Source organism: Blennius ocellaris, assembly GCF_963422515.1.
Source record: "Blennius ocellaris genome assembly, chromosome: 12".
NCBI lineage: Eukaryota > Metazoa > Chordata > Actinopteri > Blenniiformes > Blenniidae > Blennius > Blennius ocellaris.
In genome coordinates this window covers 11439281-11453901 of record NC_137661.1, presented here as the reverse complement: position 1 = coordinate 11453901, position 14621 = coordinate 11439281, and the positions used below count along the sequence as shown (strand labels likewise).

The following is a 14621-nucleotide window of genomic DNA, read 5'->3' as shown; positions in this document are numbered from 1 at the left end:
GTCCAAAAACATGTGCACTCATTTATTAACAGTAGGGTCAGGGCCTCACAAGGATTGTATAGTCATGTATTTAAACAGCTAGCTGTTCTGTAGATACAATAAAAAAAAAAAAACACTGGTTATAAATGTGATTAATTAACACATAAGAATTAGCACCTATCACAACTTCTGCCAGTACAGGTTAAATGTCAATGTGCTGAAGCACTGCCAGCTTCAACAATCATTTCAGGTAAATACAGTCGACATTTGTCAGATTGTTGGACATTTAACCCCCTGATTGTTTGGATTCTGAAATATTAGAATCCCGTGCAAAAAAAAAAAGTGATCAGAATGGCATTACCGTAGCTCTAGATCTATTTATACCAAATATTGACTATTTTATTTATCAACATTTGACAAAGTCGATTGACAAAGTTAATTAGCGGTTGTTTAAACATCCCATGTAAACAAATTGAGTTGTTTAGTAAACAAACGAACCAGATCGGAACGCAAGACAAGAACATCACCTTACCCTCATGTTCGGATGTCGGACACGCCACTTGTAAAACCGCATCAAAGGTTCTGTCTGGCTTCTCCCTGGAAAAGAAGGGGCAGAATGTTTAGATGGGGGCAAACGAACCAGTGCAAGGTGGTGGTGGTGCAACAAGTGTGCCTTCAGCGTTGGCACACAAACAACCGACGTGTCGGTGAAACTCCTTTTATTTAACACAGACTCGGCTGGTCCAAAGGCTGTCCGGTAGCAGCCGGCTCGGGTCAAACACCTGTTGGGATTTGGCTTCAGTTTTGTTGTCTGACAACTTCTCAATAACGTTTTTATCTAGGACGCTGGCGGGTCAGAAGGACTCGCTCGCTCGCCCGGCGTCGCCTCGACATTTCTCCCCGTCTCTCACACCCGCCTGCTCGGCTAGCGGATCGGCTAATTTTGGTGGTCAGCTAGGAGACACGCTAACAGACTTTGAGCCGGATGCCGTGGAAGCCAGCTGGCCCGGCTGCTAATTCCACGGTTGGAGAGACGGCCGCAAATTACACCAAAACACCCCCCCTCCTCCTCCCCTCCACCACCCCCACACCAACACCACGGGCTCCCAGCCGGGCGCTGCGCGAGACCTGCGACCGCTTGGCTCTTAGCCGTTAGCTCGACACTTTGGCACCGGAGGGAATTGGGAGCGTGAGGTCGGGGGGGAGTGGGACACCCAAACTCGGGAGGTCTTACTTTATTCTGCTGTCCATGGTTTAGTTACAACATCGCGGCCGCTCCGTGCTGTCGGCGGCGGCGGCTGCGGCGGCGGCTCAATCTCCGGACGGTCCGAGAATACCTCCGCGTCCTTCCCTCCTCCTCCCTTCCCTCCTGCTGCTCCTCCACTCTCCGCCGTCGCGTCTCCTTGGAATTTATCGGATGCCGGCGGAAAGCTGCCGCGGCCGCATACTTGGAGGTGCGACGGTGTTGGCGGTACGTGGCGTGTCTGGTGCCCGCGCGGCCGTGGCCTAAATCCGCCGTCCCGCAGCAGCGCCGTGGCTATTTCCCACAACAAACACCACTCCAGGAAGTGCTGTCAAAGATTTCGGTGACGTCAGCGCGTCAGATGAGCACCTTGCTGCCCGCGAGCGTGTGTCCCCCCTCCCACTCCCTCCCCCTCGAGCTCTGAGGATGGGGAACAAACGTGATTCACACGCAGACCTGCATCATGAGATCCCCGCGTCTCATAATCTCCCCACGATTCCTCCCGAGACGCCGCGTTAGTATCACCGCTACGTGTCTGGTGTCTGGTGCAGCGATCAGCAGCAGACTATAACTGTAAATCAGCCAAATCCTCCCCCCAAAAAAATGAGAAATGGTTCAAGACGGTTCACGAGAAGGCAGGGAACAATGAGTCACTGTTAACTTTTCATGATTTAACGGCAAATATTGTATAATGATTTCCAGATATGGTGTGCGTTGTGTCAAGCACTGTTAGCATATCAGGATGTTTTTTTTATATAGGTCCGGATCTTTCTATGCAGAGTTTGCATGTTCTGCCCGTCCATGTGTGAGTTTCGTGTTTGAGGATAATTAAGTGTGTGTGGTTGTCTTTCTCCCCGTGATTGTCGTGTGATTGGCGACCTGTCTCACTGGAATGGACTCAAGTTGACTGAACCACCAATATGAAGCACGAATGGGTGTTGTTTTTTTTTTAATGCTGATTACCCCACCAGCCACTTCATTTCATAATTATTTATATATTCAATCAAATATATTGCAGATTGACTGACATATTTTATTGTGTAATCGGAGGCTCTACTTTGCTCTTGAACTAAAATGAGTTTGACACAATTGCCTATGCACTATTTAAGGGCTGCAAATACAAACAAATGATATAAATGAGCCCCCCCAATTCATTACAAATTCATTACTATTACATGTTTTTATTCAGCCTGACTAATGATGATGCTGATTGAAAAGCAATCAACAACAACAACAAAAAAAAACACATGGAAAGACAGAATTACAATTAAAGAAATACTTGATTTTTGTGGTCCTCAGTTATTCAGGATGAAGCATATTTCATCAACATCTGGTGTCTGCTGTACACTGGTATAATGTAATGGGATTCAATCCAGCAGCTCGGCCAAAAATCTGCCTTTACAAAAATAATAGTGTTCAGTAGTTACCTGAAATTGTCAAAAATAAAGTTTTAACTAAACTATATTTTGATTTTTTTGATTTTTTTAAGGCTGGAGTTAGCTTTCTTAACAGCATGGTAGAGTGGTGATTACCATTACCGCCTTGCAACAATACAGTTGTCGTCTAATTGAGCATGCAGACTGTTCTCTCTTTGTTTTTTGCAGTTTGCATGTTCTCCGTGTCTGTCTGGGTTTTTTTCTCTCCTGGTTGTCTGGACACTTCTCACAATCCAGCAACTTGACTTTCTTCTGGGTGGTTGGAGCACAGTGCCAGAGAGGTGGGTTTGTGACGAGAGGCTCGGCGTTCGTTCGTTCCAGTCACTGACACACAGTCGTCACTGTGAGTCCCCTGACAAAAAGGCCTTTATGTGAAACAATGTGCCCAGGTCACAACACAGTGGCTGCCCGTTGCTTCTTGGAGATGACTTCAATGCAGGGAACGAGTTTCACTCTTCAACCACACATATGTGACTTTGTGAAGGAATCTTAAGTTGCCTATCTGAACACATGGCGGAGATGGTCTGTCTTACGGCCCTCTGGTGGGGCCGTGACCTGTCCAAGGTCAACCCTCCATATTCAAATATGCATCACATCTTTACAAGAGCTCTTGTTCCCAGTTTCCTTTAGGGAGGCTGACACATTTCCCTTGGTCACCACCAAGGGCCATTTAGTCGTTCTGCTGCTATAGGTTTAGACTGTTGCTGGATGCTGACAACCGTCATTGCACATCACAAAAATTCTGTCTGTCTCTGTGCTCTCACCTCCTCCCCGTATGTGTCTGCGTAGGTTGTTTCCTGTTGAAACCAAGTTCTTCTGTCGCCTGTGTTTGCTAGAAGAGTCGGATTTTTCTCAATTAAAGTGCTTTGAGAAGACTGTTTCTAATGGATAAAATTGCATTGAAATCAAAACAATAATTAAAAATAATAAATTGTTGGACGTTTTTCAAGGTGAAAGATTTTCGTGACACTCTGCAACTCAATAACTGGTAATCTTTTTAAATCTGTAAGACAAATAACCACAGAGAGACATCTGTATACCATTCAACCTTTCTTCTACCATCGTGACCGACTTTATCGAGATAACCGTCGTGGCAGTGGGAGCCTGTCCCTGGGCAAAACGCAGGACGACAGAACCTTGGAAAATTTAACACCAGACACTAGTCATGATATAGCAGGTTTAAAATAACTAATCTTCAGAGTGGCTGTGGTCAGCGGCAAAGGGATTTGGTACCTATGAAGTGCAATACTAGTAACCGAAGAGTGGTTGTTGCTGAGTTTGAAACCCTGTCTGGTAATTTGTCTTCCTAATTTAAATAGCAATAATGTGTCTTTGACGAAGTATCACAATCTAACTTGAAGAAAACGTATTGATACGTTGATTCCAAGATACATGGAGTTGTAGTAAATATATGGTTGATCAGCACCACGTGGTAAGAAACAGAGATTTTTTTTATTGGGACATGGGATTCGTTTACAATGCTAATGCAGAGGCACTCAAATTTCTTAACCTGGACACGTAGATAGTTGGAACCTTCCAGCAAATATGTTTGCCGTTGGCTTGATCCCTGCTGTGACAATGAAGAAGCTGTGAATGCCTGTTACACTCAGATGAAGAACAGTGCTGTGGCCAACTGCAGCAGACAGTGTGTGGCGAAATCTACCATGATTACTTGACTGCATAATTGCAGTGTGTCATGAGTGGATGCTACGTTACGGTAGCCAAACTAGGCAACAGCGGCTCATGCATAAAATAAAAAGCTACAGAAGTCACACTGCAACCACTTAGCGACATACAGTAGACTGTTAAATGACCAAAAAATGATTCCGTGTGGCACGGACAGTCTGAAGTTGCTCTCACTGCACATTACAGTTCAAATCTGAGAGATTCAGTCAGTCCTAAAAGGCAAGTACACACTTGTAAGGGCAAAGGAACCAGGCTAACACACACACACATCCATTTCTGCTATGATTTTAGGGGGGGGGGGGATATATATATTCTGCTTCTTTAGTTGATCGACTCAACATCAATTATCCTTTTTAAAACCATTTTCAAAACCTCTCTTCTCTGTTATCCCGTCTCTTCCACGACTGCATCAAGAAGTCCTCTCCTGATGCAAAAATTCCTTTTCCACCCACAGGCCTCTGTGCGAGCATTCTCCTGATAAGAAATCATAATCAAAGCTAGATTATTGACATGTTTTGTTTGTTTTTTTTATTGTGGTGGTATGTAAAATATATTAACCGCATATTACCATTAATCTTTAAATAAGAGGGAAAACCAACTTGACATTTCAAGTTGTATTATGAGGTGAAGTTTACATTTATTTTATACTGCAACAGTTGGTGTTCTTACATCAGTTTATTCTTAGAAATGTTCATTCTCTTAACTCAGAAGTGTCCCAGAAGGAACAGTTCTGCACTCGAGACTTTCCAAGTAACAAGTGTACTGTCGCTAATCAGCCTTTTGCAAACCATTAAAACAACCACATGTGGAAATCAGTGCTCATTGATCTAAATGTACTCGTTGTTATCCAAAAGTGCTGCGGGTCATATGTGTTCCAAAATGTTATGGATGTCGGGAAGTGATGCACGCTACCCTCTGCTGCATTTTAATAACAAAAGCCTGTAAACTTTTTTTTTTTTAAGAAAACTGTTCTTTTCAACAGTATATTGTTGAGTGGCTCAAATGCACCAGTTTCCAATATTGGTAGGAACATTTCCTCACATCCCCTCATTCTAATGCCAGAACTCTAGAACATCTTTTTTTTTTTTTTTATATATAGTTATTTAACCAATTTTGAACCATTGAACACTTTAATTTTAATGTAACAGCTCTTGGGTCTATGGAAACATGTCCTGACTCACTGCCGTAAACTCCCCAGTGAGTTAAAACTAATTAGGTTGTGATGTTTCAAACAAAAGTTGTACGAGCCCAAAGAGTCATCACTAATTTGTTAATCATTCCATTTCCCCAGGCCTAGGTTGATGATGCAATAAGTTCATAATTCGACTCCTTTTTGACCTAAAAAAAATAGATTTGGTCAAAATCTACAATATGGTGTGGTTCTATTTGAGAGTAGACTTTTCTTCTAATGTTTGCATTGATTAATATGTTTGAGGGGGGGGGGGGGGGGGGGGGGGATGCATCCTTTGGTAAATTGAAACCAATGGTTGGGATGTATCCCTCTTCCCTCTCCAGAGAGTCTGTCTGGATTAGGGCCAGATTTCCTCAGGCTGACTGGAAGGTAATTAAGTGGCAGCAGACTGGGGCATGCTGTTTCAGGCATTCATATGAAATGATAATGGCAGGGCTGTTGCCTTAACATGGGAAAAAAAAAATAACACACACACACACACGCTTTGTATGAATTGTGGGCATGGGGAACTGGTGAGGTTTCATATTTCAAGGAACTGTAAACAGTAAACAAGCCCAGATTATATTCGTTTAGGAGAACCTGCCATAGTGAAAATGACTGCAACAGCTTCTTATTGTCCTTCATAGGTGCCGAAGATATGTGACGGAGTATTTTCAAACGTTTTCCCTGCCCAGAGCATATAAGATGTCGCTTGCTGAATTGAGATGCGACTTAAAAGAAATACACAACGGGGTTTCATGCTGGGAAAATGCAGCCGAGAGTAAATGCAGCCTGCGGCAGAGTTAACACAAACTCTTTCATTGACTCTGGAGTCTATTGCTATGTAAATTTTCTAAAATATCTGTTTCATCTTACTTTAATCAGGTTATTTTTGCAGCATATGCCCATCATGTGGGATGCGAAACAGGCAAATATAGAAAGGAGGGGGGAAATTTTACTTGGAGTGGAAACGCCTCGGCCTGGAAAACGTCCCATGTTTTTTTTTAAAGCATATTTTATGTGAATATATTGTATCAGCTATGTGTAATTTGTCTGTGGGTAAATTGACCCTACAATGTCAGTCAAAAGACACTTGTCAGGTTTCATTACCCATAATTCTGGAGTAGACACATCATCATCATCAGTTGTAGCTTACAGCAGAATATAACCTTGAAAGGACTCATTAATGTCCACTCATCAACCTTGCAGTGCTTCGTCCAAGTCATTGGAATAATAGCACGAGAGGCTCTCTTTGGACTCAAGGAGAGATGAGGAAAAAGACCCAATCTGGGGTGGTGCTTGTCATTCCTGTTTTATAAATGCATGCACATATTATTCACGAAGGAGCACTGTTAAACAATCATGTCAGATTGTTTTTCAGTCTATTGCTTTACAATGTAATTGCACTCGGCACACAGAATGCTCTGCAAAGACATATATTATTATGTGTATCCCATGGGAGCACTTTTTTTTTTTTTTTTCAGATTATGGTTTTCTGATTTATTTATGCCCTTTACATGTCAAATGAATTCTTCTTCATTGTCAATGCTTATCATTGATTTCAGAAAGTTCATATTGCATGAATGAAATTTGTAAATATCCAACTTAACTCATATGGGTGACTCCAACTTTATTATTTAGAATAAAGTACCCGGCTGGTTTAACATGTGTTTAAAAAGAGAGAATCCATTAATGAGTCATCCTCTAGATATTTAAATGTTTTATCCTTGAATCACAATGAAAACTGGGCCCAACAGGCGAGACTGTTTGTATTACTGTAGAAATATTATTTACATTTGTCAAATAATGCATGTTTGAATGACGGTATGATTGCAATCTTTCTTCTTCTTTGTTCGCTTTGCATTTTGCATATGCATTGATTCAAATGAACCGATTACAATTTTCGCTTTCACATAACATCATATTTACAAAACTGCATGAAAAACTCAGACTAGATACACTAAAACATGGATCAATTTCACCTCAAATGATTCTGTCAATGCAAAAATAATTTTGAAAATGGATAGTTGCTTAAGACTGAATTTAGAGGCATTAAAGAAAGCTTTAAATAACTGCATTGATTGTTAACTAGTTAATACTAAGTATTAACTAATACCTTTCTTCATCCATTATTACTAGTGGAAAGGTTAAAGTGTGACCCCATTCCTGCACTTTATTTGTTCACAAACAAACACAGAGATCCTGTAATATCATTACAATCATCAATCTGTCACAATGTTGTCTTTTGAAACTCATCAACCTTCAGTGAAATGTTCAAAAATGAATTCACACACAAAGCAAATATCATGTTTCAAATGCCCAATGAGTGTTTTTTTTTATTAAATGAATGTTAAGACACTCACAAATGTTTTCATATAGACACTATATACTTTTACCTTTGCTATTCAGATGTTATACACAAATCCCTAAATATATTTGCGCATCCTTCTGAGAGAACGCGTGATTTTTGACAGTGATCTGACTCCGTGGTCCCTCAGTCAACCAGCAGGGGCGCTGTGGCAGCCTGTGAACCAGACGGTCACATGTCGCCACTGTGACGAGCAAGAAGAACATGTTGGCGAGCAGGACTCCACCTGAAGTAGGGGTCACACAGTAGTAAGACTTCCTGTTTGTGTTCTGCACGTGAATTAAACAGAAATGCGCATGCATAGATGATCGCGTTGGCCCTCTAGATGTTACATTTCTGCACGACGCGAACTTTCAAAGTAGATTTCCTTGCTCTTTTTTTATAATTTTTTTTTAAACGATTCCAGATCGCGTCGCGTTTGATGGGGATGTTTCAACAACACCACCCGGGCAGGATACTGATCTCTCGGCTCCTTCTCCTCCTCCACCACCACCTCCACTTTAGTAGACGTCTCATAACACTGTCGGTGGCGCAGCCCTCGGAAGACAGCGGGGATCGGCCGAGAGGCAGCGGCATGTCCCGGGTCGAGGAGGAAGGCTGCAGAGAGCCGGGGAGGAGGAGGAGGAGGAGGAAGAGGGAGGAGGAGGAGGAAGAGGAGGGGGGAGACCAGCACGGGGCTGCACAGCTCACAGAGCAACACATGGACATCCACACGATCCATAGAGAGGCGTGTGAGGTAAGACGCGTCACATCCAACACTTCCAATTCAATTTGTGTCATGTCCTACAATCAGATGAACGCAACCCGTCATGATTAATTACAACCCGTCCTTGTCCATATGCTTTTTGTTTTGTTTTGTTTTGTTTTGTGTGTGTGTGGGGACCACAACAAAGAATTAGGAGTCCAATTTATCATTCAAAATGTGGCTGAAATAATAAAAAATGTCAGTTGATTCCCCCAGGCAGAATCATTGATTTCATTGGGCTTCTTCTTTCTTTTTTTAAAAATTGTATTGGATGTGTGTTATTGTGTAGTCTAGTGTAATGCTGGACTCATGACAACACTTTGAAGTTGTGTTTATCTTTGAGACTGCAGTACTTTCTAGTACTCCAGCTACTCTCTGGTGGATTGTACCATCAGTAGCGGTGGAACAAATACCACATGATCACAGTATTTCTGTATGACATCTGCAAATCAAAAATAGCTACTCGTGTTAAATATTGAGTCAAAATGTATCTATATTTTCCTTTTTCTTCACAACTCAAAATTCCCTTGACCACCATGTCAAATGCAAATAAAAACATTGCAAAGATTGGCACCTTGACTCAACTCATATTTAATTCCCAATAGGACAGCTTCATTTTTACGGTTTTGTGGAAATTATTTTTGGAATTTGATGGCAGCAACAAAAGGCCACATATTTTTTTTTTATGGTATATAAATTGTTTTCACAAAAGAAGCATCAACATCAACAATAATTTAACTTTTTTTTTTTTATTCCTTTCTATAACAGATGTTTACAAGCTGTTGTTAAATAGTGAACCTGATGTTTCACTGCTATCAAAACGAGCAAATATTTTCAGTGAAAAACTGTCTCAGTTTTAAAATCTCATGAGTTGTTCATGTTGTATTAAATATTGGTAGGTTTAAAAATGATTTACTTCCGTTTTCATTTATGTTTAACACAGCTTCTTGACTTTTTAGGATTTTGGTTCTTTAATGACACAATAAACAAGTTAATGCATTCCAATATTTTAACGTTTTTGTCAGTTTAAGTCATGCTGAAATGGAATACAAAGAGCAAAAAAAAAAACATGTTTACTTTAAATACACTGACTTTGTCTGAACAGTTCTGCTTTTTTGAGCAGGCCCGAAAGTTAGATTTCTATTTAGTTTGTTCAAATATTTAGGGAGACAATTAGTTTATCAGTTATAAACCAGCTAAGTAAGTAACATAGTTTATCACATCTGTCACAAAGGGTCAGGGTCACAGAAAAAATAATAAAAAATGACCCACCCATTTCTTCATTCATTGTTTCTCCCCTTTTATCCCAGTTCTCATATGCTGTAAACAGCCTCACTTTACAATAAAAGAAAAAACACAACCCTGTACTGGTTTCTCCTCCATTACAGGTGAAAACCCGAGATACAGGTGATTAGACACACACAAGTTTTGAAAATGTAAAAAAGCTACATGTGCATAGAGAGAATATGCAAACTCTTCACAGAAAGGCCCTTAAAGTCCAGATTCATAAGCAGGAATAGTTTCCCTGTGGAGTGAGAGTGGTAACAGCTACATCACCATAGAACCACTGATAAACCATTGAACCATTATAATGATTCACCATATCATCAATCAATGAAAATATAAAACCGATCTCAAAAGTGCCTAAGGTCAATGTATTTCCACACGGTGGATTTAAAGTGTGCGTCACGTGTGATAATGTGCAATGTGTTTCTTCTCAAGCGCTCAGCATTCCCAGTGAGGCACACATTTCTACCGACTGGTAGTGAATGTGACGCTCCTATCAGATCAACGTAGCTCTGATGTATTTGTTAAATCCTAAGTAATTAAAACAAACCAGAATGGGGGGGAAAAAATCGGTCGTAATCCAACTTAGCAGAAACCACGCTGGACCAAGAGCGGCTTAATTTAACTGTCCCGGCGCAGTGTGATCGTGTGATAATGTGCCAGCTGTGATGCCTCTCCAGAGCCCACCTCTCCCCAGGGCGGGGTTCCCCTGGAGTCCTCGGCGAAAATGAAATGTTACTCCAGTTTTAATCACTTAAAGAGATAAAACCGTTAGCGGTTTGGGACTCACTCTTTCCACGTTCGCTTCCCTCGCCATAACAGAAATGGTTCATTAACTATAAAGCACCGAAGCTGTAAATACCTCTGGTTGAAAGACGGACAGAACGAGAGTGTCGCGTGTGAAGCACTGAGGCGTTTTACTTTCCTGGCACTGATGAAACGTTGAATTTTGAGTTACACTTTTACTATTTTTTTTTTTTTTAGACGACAGTGTCTGCACAGGTTAAAATCTACAGTTGAAGGGCAAGGTAATGACGGTGATTTGCCTTGCCACATCCGTCATATTCGCCAAATCCTACTCGCTCTCCCATCAAACCGACCCGGGGCGCCGTGCGCCGACGCCAGTGGCGAGTAGGTGTCGTCAGCGAGCCTCGGGGCTTATCTGTTGCAAATATTGTGCCTCCGAAGTGTAGCGTGAAGTCGATGGCAAGTCGGCCGCGACCTGAGGAGCCTGGTGGGGCCCGGGTGGGAAAAGCACAATGCAGAGGGGGTGCCCGGCTATGCCAGCTTCACTATGTGGCGGTCCAACGCCATGTGAAATGACAGGCCGTGTCACCAAAAGGCCTCGGGCCTTTTTCCTCCTTTGTGGCCTGTCAAAGCTCACCAACTAGTGGGCTCTCAGTTTGAAACAGACTGAGAGGTGACATTCTCTAACTTCCTAAGGGATGGCAGAGGAGTTCTGTGTTTTGTTTTTGTTTTTTCCCCCAGGAGAGCTTTATGTGCAGTATCAGAGATGTATTCCTCAGGAAACAATGTCCATGTCTGAATTTAAAGATGTTTTTTTTTTAATTAACGTCTCTTGAATCTGCTCAAAACTTAATATATTGCAGCGGATTAGTCGTCGCAATCGTTTTTCACCCACTGAATTGCACACGGAACGACAATGCTAATTGATGAGTGAAATCGCCAAAAAAAAAAAAAATTCAACTGTCTTTGCATCTGTTTCTGTGCGCGGAGGTCAATCCGCTCCCTCTTCTTCTTGACCCAAAGCAATCTGTCTCTGTGTATATGTTTATATTCAGCATTGCGCTCGCGTGTCCCTTTGTGTTTGGGTGAATATATGCTCTGTATACAGTAAGTACGCAAGGGGTCACCCATCAGCATACGTGTTTGTATGTCATGCTAATTAAATAATAATGCCTTCATTATGTTCAGGCAAAGAAGCAGATGTACGTCGACCCTTCCAGCGGGTATAAAGTGTTCACGGAGTATGCCCACCTTCAGAGAGGAAGATGCTGTGGCACTGCATGCAGACATGTGAGCTCTTTGTTTTCTGTTTCACCAGGTTGTGTCTTCCTCCACTTCACTCTGGTTTCTTTTATCAAGTTTTTTTTTTTTTTCCTATTGATCCTGCCTCAGCTGTTGCGTTCTGCTCTTTCCTGTTTTATACAGCCGGGGATGTTTTCTGGTCCCGCTGATAATTAACTTGAGATGTAAACTGTGTTTGTATACATGTGGGTATTTTTTAATTTTTTTAATTCTTTTTAAGCCAAAAGAAAAAAAGTTTACTTGCATGACTGCTGACACTGTCACATACAATTCAGCTGGACAGGCAGAAGAAAATATGGTGAGATCATTTAGTTGAGGGACGCAACTTAAGCACATTTATTTCTATATGTTAAACAACAATGAAATAGAAATAATAGTAATAATAAGATGTAGCGCGAAACCATCAATGTAATGCAGTGGAAACATGTCTTTGAATCACAACCGTAATTAATCTAATGTGAAATTAAAAGTTTTCTGTTTTCTTTTCAGAATATGTTGCTGTGTTATTGACTAAGTGTCTTGAAATTGTGACAATATCCTCTTTCTCCAATCATTTCTCCCTGATAATTCTTAGTCGTCCAATTTTTTACACGCGCTTTATCCAAACTAGGGTTCTGACGGTCGAGACTCCAGTGTATGTAACATGTGGTGAGACGCATCAGACTGACATACATACATAAAACAAGTTCTATTGAACACAGTTCTTTTATTTTTTTCTATTTGTTAAATTTTTGCTTTCACTAAATTAAAAAAAAATCTAAATCAATCCAACTGGTGAAGATTTTTCTAAATTCAGAAAGCAGACTCTAGAATACAGTCCGTGTATCTCACTTGTGTTTAATGCTATGACTATAGTTCTAAAAGGAAAATTAAATTTTGCAGAACTTCCGTTGTGACCTTCATCCGTTTCACTCAAGACGAAGACGAAACTTGTAAATATAGATTCAGTTCCATGAAGACAGTTTGGTTGTGATCTGAGAACAAATCATTTCAGCCTTGATAACTACAGTTCATCCTCTCATGACTTTCACCTGAAAGGATCGTTAGTCTGTTGAGGTCATGTGGGAAGTGTTTCGTTCACATAATGCTGAATAAAACCAGGTTCCTTGATAAACACTTAGTAGCTCATTTATTTATTCAATCAGTAAGTGAGACCTTTTCTTATTTTCCATACGGCACCTCCCAGTAAAAAGTCATTCAAAGTGCTTCACAATGGACAAATAAATGCAAATACTATATCAATGCAGGTGCAAATACAAGCACAAATAAGCCAACACCTACACACAGACATGCGAATGCACACGGGCATATTACTTATTTATTCAAGTGACAAACTAAAGCAAGCCCCAAACATTGAAATATATGGTCGGGAACTAAAATGACACATTGCATAATATAAAAGGTCAATCAATTCATCTTAAATGAAAGATAGAAATTAAAGCATAGTGCAGCATTGTGGGTTTTCTGATCAAATCACTTGAGGAATGTGTTCCCTGCTCCTTTTTTGTGTTTGCTTTACTTTCGCCGTCCGTCGTTGTTGTCCCGTCCTCATGCGTGACGACGTCTCTCACTGCGTATCGCCACTGGACGCCGTTGATCTCTCGTTCTCCTCCTCCTCCAGTGTCCGTACGGTCAGGTGAACGTGAAGGATCCCGCCATGAAGAAACGCTTCAACTCACTGTTTTATGTATAGACCCAACAGACTCGTGCCAAAGGTAAAGCTGCAGACGACGGAACCCACCGCACGTCGCTTGTCTTCTGCCTGTCGTTATTTGGACTACTTGAGAGTCATTTTTTTTTTTTTTTTTGCCGTGTAATAAATGATGAAATATGGGTAGTGTCTGTGCAATGCCTACCTCTTGTGAATCTCAACTATTCTTAGGATTATTTTCATTCTTGCAAAAAAAAAAGTATTGAAGAGAGAGAAAGGGTTTGTTGACTAGACCCTTATGTAAAATAATCTTTAATCACATTTTTGTTTTGTTGTGTTTTTTTTTGTTTTGTTTTTTTCCCAGATATTTCTTTCCCTCTCCAAAGTCCAGTGAAGTGCCTTGAGCTTCATTGTTCATTCCTCTTCAAGAGCATTTAATATTTTGTAGTATTCTGCTCCTCTGATGCATTTACAAGGGTTGTGGGAGTATGGAGATGAAAACTGAAAGTGCATTTTAGATCTTCGCCCTCAAGATAAAGGGCATATAAGCGAAACTAACTGCAGATAGTCAGCTGGAGCCTTGTGCTCTTCAGCTTTGCATCTCTTGTTATTTATTTTTTTCTTCTCACTCTCTCTCTCTCTCTCTCTCCCAAATGTACCGCTGCATGAATATTAGCATCATTTACACTCCACAAGTGCTTGACTGAACTGTCTACCTTTGACTGAAATACTGTGTTGTTAAAAATAGGAAGGGGCCAAGGGTCAGCCCTCACACTTGGCTGCCTTGCTTTTACACCACTTGATGGAATCAGGCTGTTAGCAAACATGCCATGGACATCAACAGCAGCCCTCCCCACCGGACCTGCAACCCAGCCTCCTGGCAACACTTGGCTCCGGCGTAACTCCCCGCGGCTGCTCTCCTGAGCTGCAGCCTAATGAACTCCGGGGCCCTCTCATCCCAGGACTGCAACAGATCAGCGCATGTTCACCAGTATGCTGAGACACA

At 41.4% G+C, this 14621-nt stretch overlaps 2 protein-coding genes across 2 annotated transcripts in view; one reads left to right on the top strand and one right to left on the bottom strand.

The window, feature by feature from the left end:
- dennd1b (DENN/MADD domain containing 1B) overlaps positions 1-1480 on the bottom strand; it is a 107035-nt gene extending 105555 nt beyond the window's left edge. The window contains 2 exon segments of the mRNA XM_080506001.1: positions 512-576; positions 1214-1480. Coding sequence (XP_080362127.1) covers positions 512-576; positions 1214-1230 — 82 coding nt within the window. The 5' untranslated portion in view covers positions 1231-1480.
- A 6839-nt stretch (positions 1481-8319) lies between these two features.
- cUnh1orf53 (chromosome Un C1orf53 homolog) lies at positions 8320-13725 on the top strand. Its single transcript, XM_080506824.1, has 3 exons — positions 8320-8619; positions 11851-11952; positions 13586-13725. The coding sequence occupies exons 1-3, from the start codon at positions 8458-8460 to the stop codon at positions 13655-13657; spliced, it is 336 nt and encodes a 111-aa protein (XP_080362950.1). The 5' UTR covers positions 8320-8457; the 3' UTR covers positions 13658-13725.
- The last annotated feature ends 896 nt before the right edge of the window (positions 13726-14621 follow it).